At 38.0% G+C, this 12,252-nt stretch overlaps 1 protein-coding gene across 3 annotated transcripts; it reads left to right on the top strand.

Moving 5' to 3' along the window:
- The first annotated feature begins 174 nt into the window (after nucleotides 1–174).
- On the top strand, nucleotides 175–8,611 carry rnf168 (ring finger protein 168). Of its 3 annotated transcripts, none has more exons than XM_081370187.1 (7): nucleotides 175–304; nucleotides 939–1,348; nucleotides 1,431–1,501; nucleotides 3,427–3,597; nucleotides 5,993–6,087; nucleotides 6,208–6,283; nucleotides 7,585–8,611. In XM_081370187.1, the coding sequence occupies exons 2-7, from the start codon at nucleotides 1,015–1,017 to the stop codon at nucleotides 8,272–8,274; spliced, it is 1,437 nt and encodes a 478-aa protein (XP_081226313.1). In that variant the 5' UTR covers nucleotides 175–304; nucleotides 939–1,014; the 3' UTR covers nucleotides 8,275–8,611. The 3 variants fall into 3 exon arrangements, with proteins under 3 accessions (XP_081226313.1, XP_081226315.1, XP_081226314.1); XM_081370189.1 differs by having other exon boundaries at nucleotides 210–308; XM_081370188.1 differs by having other exon boundaries at nucleotides 269–403.
- The last annotated feature ends 3,641 nt before the right edge of the window (nucleotides 8,612–12,252 follow it).

Genomic DNA, 12,252 nt, shown 5'->3' with positions numbered 1-12,252 from the left:
GAGAAAAATAATGTATAGGTTTATATGAGTCTTCCCCTAATGGGATTCTTCGTTTTTTTTCCCTTACTCAGGACATATTGAGGATACAAAATCAGTTGAGTTTTGCTTCTGTTGCAATTTGTCCTAGGTTGACACCTATTTTGGCTTAAAATGACTGTACTACCAGTTTGAAGTCTATAATAAAACCGAAGGACTTTTATTTTGGAATTACGCTCAACATTGACGCTCATGGCTTCACATGCGCGAGGAGGCGGGCGCAAGTTTTCCCGGGATTTTGGGGCCTAGTCAGTAAGCAAGCAAGCAAGTAAGTAAGTGTGAATTGTAATATTTTTAATTGTTCTTTGACATTCGCATTAATAAACCATATAACAACAGAGACGTCACGTACTTTAAACAATCAAAGGTTTTAATCATTTTACCCTCACAACAATCACTCACACTGCTAAAAAAAGAAAGAAAGTTGCTAGCATTCAGACGCGGGTTAGCATAATAACTTGTATAAAATAATCTACGGTTCATTTGGACGTATTCTGAATATATGTTTTATTGACAATCGTCTATAAAATAAGCCTTTTTGGATGTCTCGTGGTAAAATTCCCACTGGTTAATGTTGCTGATGATGAACACAACTATTTAACAACATAAGTAACGTTATGTGATACAGTTTAACGTTAGTAACAATTTGAAGTGCAGGTTTGCGGATGCTTACCGAATAATTGATTTGTTGATCTGAACAAGCACCTCATATATAGATAGTTACATTAGATTTAATGTTAATGCAGGGGGTCTCAACCTTTAGAGACCCATTAAAACTACATGTTTTATAGCTATAGTTTCTCCTTACAAAACCTACAGCTGTGCTTTGGTGGTGGAAACCCTGGATCTAATGCAGTACATGTCATGGTAATACAGGCTTTCACGTTGTTTTTGTCTTTCAGCTGACTGTCATATGCTGCTGTAGAAGCTGAGAGAGAGAGAATCATCATTGACTGACACCGAGAGGCCGGCCGCAGAATGCCGCCTGTGTCTGAAGTGGACACGGGTCCGGTTGAGGAAAGCTCCGGGGGTCTTGAACGCTCAGACTGCCTCTGTCCGATCTGTCTGGACATATTCCTGGAGCCGGTCACTCTTCCCTGCACGCACACGTTCTGCAAACCCTGCTTTCTGGAAACCGTGGACAAGTCCAACATGTGCTGTCCGCTTTGCCGAAAGCGTGTGTCCACGTGGGCACGACTGAACGGCCGGAACAAGACCTTGGTCAACATTGAGCTGTGGAGACGCATACAGGACGCTTTCCCCGCCCAGTGCGAGCGGAGAGTGCAGGGAATTGATGATTGTGATGATGCTGGTATGCAGAATCCGTACGTGCTACAAAACTTTTTCATGGTAATGCATATTACATTGATTAATCGCTTTCTCCCCCCCCCCAGTGCTGATTTCAAGACCTCGAGTATGTCAGCCAGGAGAGCTGAGGAAAGAGTACGAGGACCAGATCAGCAAGGTGAGAGATTCACGATGGTCTCGACTCTCTCTGTTAAGATGTGGTGGATTTTTAGCCAGCAGTCACTGAAATGGCAGGTGGGCCTCCATGAATGCACATTACAGACTGCAATCCCATGTTTACATTGTTGGTCTGCCAACAACATAATGGTTTTTGTTTGTCCTGTCCTGTCCTGTCCTGTCCTGCTCAGGGCAGAATACTGGTTCCAACTTTTCCAAAAAAAAAATGTCCATGCACATAATACTTATAGAATATGTTCACACACATAATTATAATTACACTTAAGATTTATTATTAGTAGTAGTATTGTCAGGGGTGTAACAATATATCTGCCACAATATATCGCAATACAAAAATGCAACAATATGTATCATGGATAGTGACAATATGTTTTGTGTGAGAAAGAGTTTTAGTGTCTTTACTACATACTAGATAAAATGTTGAATATAATGTATAATAATGCAATGGGTAAATATTTGTGGGTCCTGATAATGCCAAATGTCTTATGTTACCAATAAAAACTGGCTTACATTATTTTAAATATATCTAGTCAGTGAAAGAGAGCAGGCAAGTTCGTCTAAAATAATTCTGTATTTTCAGCTTCAGAATCCTGAATATGTTTATTCTGGTGTCACTATTGTCCTGTGCTTTGGGTTTCCAGCACCAAGTCCAAGCCTATTCATAAACATTACAAAAAGTACAGACTTCGGTACCAAGTCGGAACTGTAATTTAAAAAATGTGGCGCTTTGAGCGGAATCGTAAACACCTCTGATTGGCCATTGTGTTCACGCGCTCGTCAGATATGTCTGTGATTGGTTCCAATGATCAGCGCTTCATAAACATGTTGTAAATATACATACATCAATGACGCTCTTCACCAAGCGTTGCACAGATACAGACGGGAGCGTTTGAAAGCAGACGTCTATTAGCGGACAGCTTGTGCTTTCAAACGCTTTCCCGCTCACGTTTTTTTAAAACACTTCTGTGTGTCCTCAAACGCTCCCCTGCATTGATCATTGCAGCCAATCACAGACATTTCTGATGAGCGCGTGCGAACACAACGACCAATCAGAGGTGTTTCCGAATACCCAAGTCGGTTTTTTATGCTAACTCTAATACTAACGATAACAATAAAGATATATTTCTAAAAATCATTCTAAATGTAAAAGAATGACAGTCCACACCACTACTGTAATGGTAACGACAGAGAACCAATATCATTGTAATCAAGTTTTTAGAAGGATTTTTGTCCAGCTGATGAATGATAAAAACATCGACAGCCAATCAGTATCAATTCCTTTTTAAAGAGCTGGAGCATTTAAAGTGGCAGACGATAAAACTGCAGCGTGCGCTTAGAATAATCAGAACGATACTGTGTGTTGGTGTAGATGCTAATATAGTTATTGTTATAGAGCACAAGATGCAAAGAGTGCTACTGGGATATAAAGTCTGTATCTCTGTGCTCTTTGGATATGGGATAGTTCAACTTGCAAAAAACATATGAGGCCAAGGTTCTTGAATTTAGAAAACAATGTAAAAAGCCTTGATTTAAACATTACAATAACATTTTAAAAACATTCACATACATTTTGCAATCGACTAGTCGACTGAATGCCACTAAAAACTTCTGCTGTTGAAATAGAATTTTTTTAAATATAATATTGAGTTTCATTTTTAAAATGCTTAACATGACTAATTTAAAAATAGCCTTTGTAAAAATATATGGTAAAACATGTAAACTGTATAAAACATTTAGCTAAATGACTAGTATTTCCAAGTCGATTAGCTGCAGCAGTATCGTTTAATCGACTTGTCGAGGAGTCTCGCACATCCCTAGTATGCACATTGTCCATTTTAGTGCAAATAAAATCAGCGGTTTTGTTGTTGTGAAGGCTGTCATCATTTGGTCTCTTGCTTTGAACAGCTCGTGGAGGAAAAGCGAGCTCTGGAGGAAGCCGAGCGGAGAGCCAGTGAGGAGTACATCCAGCGCCTCCTGGCTGAGGAGGAGGAGCGTATGGCGGAGGAGAGGAGGAGACATGAAGAGCAACAGCTGGAGAACGATGAGAAACTGGCCAGACTGCTCAGCCAAGAGCTGGTGAGGTCACACACCAGAGTGACATGCACAGTCAGAAAAGTGCAGCAAGACTGTTTTAATAGCATGTCAAAACAACAATAAAATCTGTCTGTCTGTTATGTCTGAGCATAACAGGAGGACATGTAAATAATCAAATTCGGTGTCCCTAATGTTTACACACATTGAAGCATTGACTCCATTTGGCAATCTCAGCCTTAAGGATTGTTACCCAACCTTATAATTTATGCGAATACAAGTTCATCAGTATCTACAAATTAAAATGGGATGACCTTGAGTTGCAGCATCATTTAGAAAAGCTAAATCTGCATACATTCTGTGCATTTTTTCTTATTTTACTCATTCTTAAAACACTTTTTATATTTTTTGATTATTTAATTTAAAGTATTAGGCCGGCGACACACTAGCTGTGTGGCGTGAGCGTGGCATTTCTGTTGTGTTGTCAGCTGCGTTTTCTATGTCTTTGCACACCAGAAACGTGTCTGACGCGGCGCTGCTGCTGCTAGGTGACATATTGGTGATATATTTGACATATGGGGAGAGAGTTGTGGAAGGCCTATACTTCATGTTAAACATAAATATATAGCAGCAAAGACAAACGTCTGCAGTATTGACGCAAAATAGGCTACAGAATATTTCGTTCTGTATTGACAGGTTCAGTATTTGAAAATCGATAATTATTATTATTATTTTTTTTTAAATTACATTTATATCTGCACTTATGTCAAAACCTAGAGACTTTCAAACATCAAAATGTCATTTATTAATATGTATTCGTGTCAAAATGACATAAAAATCTTTTCCTATTCTATTTTGCCTGGAAACACTTCCAACACGCTTGCGTGCCGCGTGAAAAATAGGCGTCGGTTCTACTTCTAGCATGCACGCGTTTTTCCGCGCCTGAGACGCGCGTCACGCAGGCAGTGTGCAAGCTCTAACCTGTTAACATGGGAGCCGGAATAAAAACGGACACGCCACGCAGCTGAGACACTCTCATCACGCAGCCAGTGTGTCGCCGGCCTTATGCTATTTTTAAGGTTCCTAATTTTGTTTTGGAGTCTCCTGCAATAGGTTTACATGCATCACAGGTCAAAAAACACTTAATATTTTGATCAAGGATTCAGTCTCTAAATCCCTCCCTTCTGAGAGCCTACTCAGCTCTGATTAGTCAGATGACCCAGTCTGTTGTGATTGGTCGACTGCTTACATCTCTTGTCGGAAATGAAACGTACATTATCATGTTTGAATTTCAGCACTTGACAGTGATATGAACAGTAATGATGGCATCAGTTTTACCTTTTGCTGGGCGGTATGACCAAAAATCCATATCCACGGTATTTTTCAAAATTATACCGGTATTATTTTTTTTTTTTTAACCACATTTTCTACTGATTGAGAGAGGAAATGCTGCAGTAGATTGGCGTAGAATGCCCCATTTTAAAAATCCACACTAGTCGTTGCACACTTTAAAAATCCACACTAGTATTAATACAGGTTTGCAAGGCTGTTTACAAAGAGGTGCCAGCAGGAGGCGCTGTAGGAGCGGCAGAAATAGCGGTTTCCCTCGTAACGGCTGTACACAAAGCAGCGCAGCGATCATAAACGCTGCTTTATCAGTAAAGATAAAGAAAGATTCAATTGAAATAACATTGAAACTTTTCTAAAGACTTCAGATACATTCATTAAAACACCCACCCCACGTTTTGACTATGAAACATGCAGTGCTCATTTTTATTCAACGATGTCAATGCCAACCACAAATAGATTTACCAAAAGGCTGTGTTGATATTGTGAACCAATGTATGGGAAGCACTGTAATTTAATTTGACAGCTATCAATTATAGTTTAACCATCCATCTTCACCGTCACGCTCAGTAACACACACAGCTGTGCCTCACCACGGTGCAACAGTGAGAAAACCCTCTCAAATAGTGTCGCGCCGCGTTCCCAACGTTGTTTAAGCGACATACACTGGTATTGCGGTATATTAAAAATTCACATCACAACAGAAATAAACACCGGTATTCGGTATGAACCGCTACTGGGCGGTCCAGTGCTAGTTTTACCGTATCAGTCCACATCCTTTTGAAGTGCTGTAAAGTAGATTTGCTTTCACGGTGCAGAAAATAGCATCTTGTCATTTCAACAACACAATTCTTCAAGGCCTCAACTACAACTACAGTATTTCATAGTGAAAGTAGACATTGTTCACAGGCAGCCAATGAAGACAATAGGCAGGCATTATGCAAATTTGTTACAAACCTACATTAGTTTGAGCTGAAAGCAAGACTGGAATTACTGATGACTCATTTCAGCCAGTTCAGAATCAGTTCTTTCTTTTGAGAAGAAAACACCGCAATCGGGGATGATGCAATGCAGTTTTGTGTTGTTTTTGCAGAATTCAGGACCGATCTCTGAATCACCATGGATCGTCAAACCTACTGATGCTACGCCAGCTAAGAAAACAAAACCAAATAAGGGGGACATTGAGAAGTGAGTACCTGCTGTTGAACCCCTGTGTATCAGTAGTATAACTCATCTTTTCAGGCCTGGTTATTGTTGAAAGTATTGAAAGAGGGTTTTTCTAATGCACTCCATTCTCTTATATGTCAGGTTTTTGCGTCCAATGCCTCATAAACCGCCGAGCAGTTCTGACAGCAGCCCAGACTCCTCTCTGATGGCTAATAAGGTGATTTTAAAGATGCTTTGATTGTCTTTTCTCATAAATGAAATCATTAAAAATGGTGGGGTTCATCTGTTATAGGACAACTTAGTTTGAATAAACCAGCAGACACTGATTAGCTACTTGATCGCCTAAATTAAAAAAATAAAATTAATATTTGTGTAGTGTTCAATGTTGTTATCAATAGAGATACGCAGATGGGGTATTATTTCATCCACAACCGCATCATAAAACTCATCATCTGCATAAACGTTTTTTGACCAAATTTCAAAGCCGTACCCGCCCGCCATCCGCTGATTGTTTTGCGGTCTATGGACGATGCACTGCTCTGCTGATGCGAGCCGCAAGAAAGCCCTTGTGTCTTCTAGAAAGGATGCAGCAAAGATATTTAATGCTAATGTATGAGGCATAGTCCTACGCTGAGTTTCATTCATTTACGATGAGATGCGCTCTAGTTCACAATGCAAGTGAACGCGGCGCACCGGCGCCTCCATGTCACGGTTATTATATTGTCTGCTATATTTTTATTTATTAAATACATGCAATTGGTTGATGAAACATTTATTAAAATGAAGATACAATTTGTACAAAACGAAATTAGCTTTAAAGAAAGGCTTTCTACAAAGCAAAACTTCTACAAAGTAAAAATCATGTCTGACGATTTACAAAACAAAACTTCATTAAGTGGTAAAAACCATGCCTCCCGATATATTGCGCATCTTATGATCCTATCTTTTATTACAATTGTTTTTGAGCTAAAAGGTAATACACATAATATAGGCTATATACACACTATATATGTTTCTTTTATCAAACATGTTTGGGGCAGTCAAGGGGTCATTAAACTGCACGATCAGTTATCGGTAATGATGCGTTGTTTATTATTGCAAATGTTTATTGCTAATGTTTATTATTGCAAATGTTTTTCCTTTGTTTAATAAATCTCATAATGATAGCACATCACTATATCATAGTCATAGCTTTTATTTCTATCTCAAATGATTGGCGGTCAGGGGGTACTTGGCAAAGAATCAAATACAGTTGGAAACGACATAGACCATTAATAACGCAGACTATTAACAATTGTTTTTAATTAGTATTTAAACATTCTCTATGATAAACAATGTTTGTAAAAAATATTTTAATAACACGGTTTTGGCGGTTATAGAGTTCTAATGACAGTGTTCAACTATAACCGTCGGTCTCACGGTTATATACTAACCGTCACACCCCTAGATAAAACACATAGTTGCATAATTTAATTTTAAAGATTATAAATGTATAACTGTTCCTTTTTTTTTTTTCAGGAGAACATTCTGAGCCCTCCAAAACCCCTCACAGCACCATCTGTGGAGGACGCGGTTAAACAGAGCGTGCCTGTGCCGGACTGCAACGGCAAACCCTCCACCTCCAGCTTCATTCCCAGCTGCTCAGAACACACTTCTGTTTTTAACAGTCCCAACAGCAGCTCTTCGAAAAGGAAGAATTCAGAGGTCGAGCTTCAGAGTGAAGCGGATCTACACACTAAGAGGCCGTGTTCTTCTCCGTGGTGCGAGTCTCCTTTTTCACTCGACAGCCCTTTTCTGTGTGAACTGGCGTGGCACGAGGAGACCTTGCGGAGTCGCTGGCACCAGGAAGAGGAGGACCGAAGATTGGCGATGCAACTTCAGAGAGACCTGAACCGTCAGATCGCCGTGGACCGCAGGAAGGGTTCAGCCGATAGCTATCAGCTCCGGCAAAAAAGCAATACGGCTTCCACGAGTACAAACACGGATGAGGAGAGTACGATAAAGAGCATTAGTACGCCGCGGTCGACCAGGAGGAACAGCACGGGATGCAGGGACGAGGGGAAAACTGAAAAGAGACTGTCTGGAACTGGGGCAGCGACCCCTGGGAAAAGCCCCGCGTCTTATCCTGCAACAACGGTCCCGACTAGCTTGAAGAAGGGGGCGAAGCAGACCACCCTTACGGAGATGTTCCCCAACATGAGCAGCTGAATGATCCTCTGCTGCTCTGATCTGCTCCCTCAAACGCCCCACAGACTCGAAACAGATGTTAGCAGGTGCCGCGCTGCTACGAGAGGACGTCGTGCAGCCGCGTTCTGTTATCTCGTTCGGTTTCTGCTCAACATCTTTAGTTGCTAATACTCCTTCAGTGCCTTTCCAGAGAGGTTCATACTGTAAAGTCATGATGGTTTTGGAATGGTTTTCGTTCATAAAGTCATGACTAGCTTAGAGATTGAAATCGTGTGAGTGCTGCAGAAGAAACTCATTTTGTAAGCATTTGCAGGCATTTTCAATTTGATTAAAATAAAGAAAAGATTACTTTACAGAATTTTGTTTTTGTTGTCGTGTGTTTTATTTGACAAGCAGAATGCTGAAGGCAAGGACCTACATTATTCCTTGTAGTTATTACACACAATAAATAAACATTTAGGCCAAAATTTAAGATTTATGTATTTGAATTTCTTATCAAATTTCAATCTATTTGGATTACACAGTTTAAACAAACAAATAGACTTAATGTGATCCACATTTATTAGTAATACATAAATGAAACCTGAAAGAAACCGGAATAAAAAAATATATAAAGTTGCACTTCTACTGTATTTCACAGAACTTGCATTTGCGGGGAAAAAAGTCAGAACTGCGAGTTTATATCTTGCAATTCTGACTTGTTTGGTCAGAATCGTGACGTTACAACTCGCAATTGTGAGGTTATAAATCCAAATTTTGAGATATAAAGTCGCAACTGAGAAAAAAAGGTCAGAATTGTGAGATAAAATGTAAAATAACCTTTTTTATTTTTATGGCATGAAACAAGCTTCCATATGAATCTGTTTATTCAATTAAAAAGTATGAACCGTTGTTAGTTGTGAAAATGTATGAGATTGAAACAAACTGGACTGGACTTGAAAAACCTGATTATTGTGCAATTAAAACACATTCAGTGCATTACTGTTTCAGAAATCTTGCTTGTTTCGTTTTATGTATGACTTACATATGCATCACATTGTTTATTATTTTGTCAAAACTAATCCAAATGCATTGAAATGTTATGTAAAATTCAAATACACACCTTAAATTTAGGCCGATTTTTTATTTCCAGATCAAACTAATTTATTAAAGAAATTAAATGTATTATGTATTTATTAATATTTTCCCGTAATCTTAAGTGCTAATGTGATTACATTTTAATAATGTAATGTGACTCACATCTGTCTTAAAGAGGAAAACTTCTGATCTGCTTTGTCATGACTGCATGTTTCTCTCTCTCTCTCTCTCTCTCTCTCTCTCTCTCTCTCTCTCTCTCTCTCTCTCTCTCTCTACATAAGGATTGCTAAAGCTCTGCATTTTGAGAAGTAGCCTATTGTCGGAAATATCATGTGAAATATGGGAAAAAGTCTGTCAGATGATCAGTGAACCAGACTGTCGAAGTTTGCTCTAGTCTTGCCTGTTATGGTCTTCTTTCAGCATTACCCACAGTGTTGGTTGCAGCACTTCCCAGTTGATTCTCGTGCGTCTTTATACAACATGAGTAATATTCCTCACTTAAATCTTTCCCCCAGGTAAAATCCAAAATTAGCCAATCAACTCTATGATGATTTGAATGGATTCTATTTAAAGTGTGCAGTGATAATTGCTTGGTAAAGGTGAAGTCAGCAAATGGAATTGAAAAAAAAAGTAGGCTACTTGATCAAATGAATAGGCCTACACCCTTGGTGAACATAAGAGACTTCATTTAAAAATGACCCCAAACTTGAATGATAATTATTCACAATAAGAATAAGTAAATCAGGTTTGTTTTGATCACATGCCAACTTCGAATCAGGCATTTAACAACCGCATATTTTTATGAGTAGGCTAGCTATTGAAAGGGGAACATGTTCCCTTATAGTAACGTTTTTCAAATAAAACGATTAAACATTCTAATAATTCTGCAGTTGCTGGTTTGACAGGCACAAAAATCCCCTGATTCATGAACTGTCTTGTGAGCTCGCTGACTGTGACATTCAACAGAACTGCATCATAGGCTGGTCAGACAGTTTGCTTCCAGTTGTTGCACACACAACCACTGAGGAACAAAGCGTCTCAGATATCAGATCAAAGAAAGAGCACATAATAAGCATAATACTATGGGTCCTGACCTTCGAAAAGCAGCATAAAAGATTGTGATGCAATCGTGCGAATATTATTGTACAAACTACGCATTCAAACCGCGTACAAAAGTACATTCCGCGTGCATTACAGTGAATGGGGATTTTTATGGTACTCAATTATATTTATGTAATAGTTATGATCCATTTCTTACCTGTTAATCGCTTTTTGAGCATGGACCTGAAAATGACATTTCCAACTTAAACTTTCGTAAATCTTGAATGTTTTGGAGCACAAACTTTAAGTTTTGCCTGACACTTGGCAGATTATTGCTGAAGTGAAGTGCTGAAGTGAACTTAAACTTAAAAAAGTTAAATCATTTTAATTTTACTTTTTATGAAAAATGCACAAAATACATATTATGCTCTTAAACTGCAAGGAAATCAAAGCCAAAAATCGAAACAAGTTCCAAATTTGAGCTTGATTTCTCAAAAAATGAACTTTCAGTAAGAATTTGTTTGGCTGCAGTACCAAAAGTTTCCACTAGATGAAATTAGCTTCATGTTTATAAAAACAAAACATAACATTTTTCGGTCAAAAAATGACCGAAGAGCACCAGAAGGTCCAAGGAATAGTTGCCCCAAAAACACTTTTTGACACTTTTTACTCACCCTCGTGTCATTCTAAACCGACTTTCTTTCTTCGGTGGAAAACTAAAGGTGAAATTTTAGACGACTACTCACTCTATTCTATGCGATTAAAATGAATGGAGACTGCAGCTTCCAAACTTCAAAAAGGACACAAAAGCATCACCAGATTAGCACAGTATAAACTAATTTTGCTTGAGAAGCCATCACTTGTGGGAAAAAAGTACAGTACACTTTAAGTGTACTCTGTTGAAGTGCACTTACATTAAGTTGCCTTTTGTTTAATTAATATTGTATTACAGATAAAAAAAAGAAAAGTTAACACACATATTGTTTACATCTCATTATTGAAAAAGTATTACAGCATGTATAAATTAGCCACATTCTCTTCCAAGTCTTTCACTGTAATTCCGGATTTATTTTTATTTTTATTTTATAAAAAAAAAAAAAAGGAAGGACAAGTGAAATTGTTTTTGTGGTTGGCTACTCAGCATTACACAATAACATTACAGTACTTATTATTAATTTGTAATCCACTGTAACGTGTCTTCCTCTATTTTAATCTCTTTCTTTTAGCTTTTGTATCTGAAAGATTGTATCTGATAGCCATTAGGACATGTTTTGTATCCATAATTTATAATGATATGAACACTGAAGTTAGAACCAGTCTTAAAGAAAAAATATAGATGACTAACTTTTAAGACTATAAGCAGTTTATGCAACCAATGATTTGTTGTTTCGTCTGCTGTATTTCACTTCTGCACTTCACACTGTCATATCTGATTTTTTTTCTATAAACAAATCAGTTTTTGCCTGTCATTGGATAAGGTTTCATTTGTTAATATTAGTATAAGTTACCATAAACTAACAATGAACTACTTCTACAGCATTTATTAATCTCAGTTAATGTTAATTTCTACATTTACAAATACACTATAGAATTAAAAGTTGTATTTTTTAACATTAGTTAATGCTCTGTGAACTGTAACATGAACATATAAACAGTTTTAATGAACTAAGCTTAATAAATGCTGTAAAAATATATTGCTTATAGTTAGTTAATGTTACAGTAATTAACAAATGAGAGCTTATTGTATTTGTAAACACAAACAGCAGTTTTAGACATGGTTTTAACATCCTCATCTGGCCGTGTCAGTGTGTGTCACAGAAACGTGGGTAGGAAACACTCATCTGTATTTAAGCAGTTGAAGTTCCTCATCCTAACACTTGA

The sequence above is a fragment of the Scardinius erythrophthalmus genome, assembly GCF_964197995.2.
Source record: "Scardinius erythrophthalmus genome assembly, chromosome: 7".
NCBI classification, from domain to species: Eukaryota; Metazoa; Chordata; class Actinopteri; order Cypriniformes; family Leuciscidae; genus Scardinius; species Scardinius erythrophthalmus.
The sequence above is the reverse complement of the archived record's forward strand: the minus strand, read 5'-3'. Positions and strand labels throughout refer to the sequence as shown.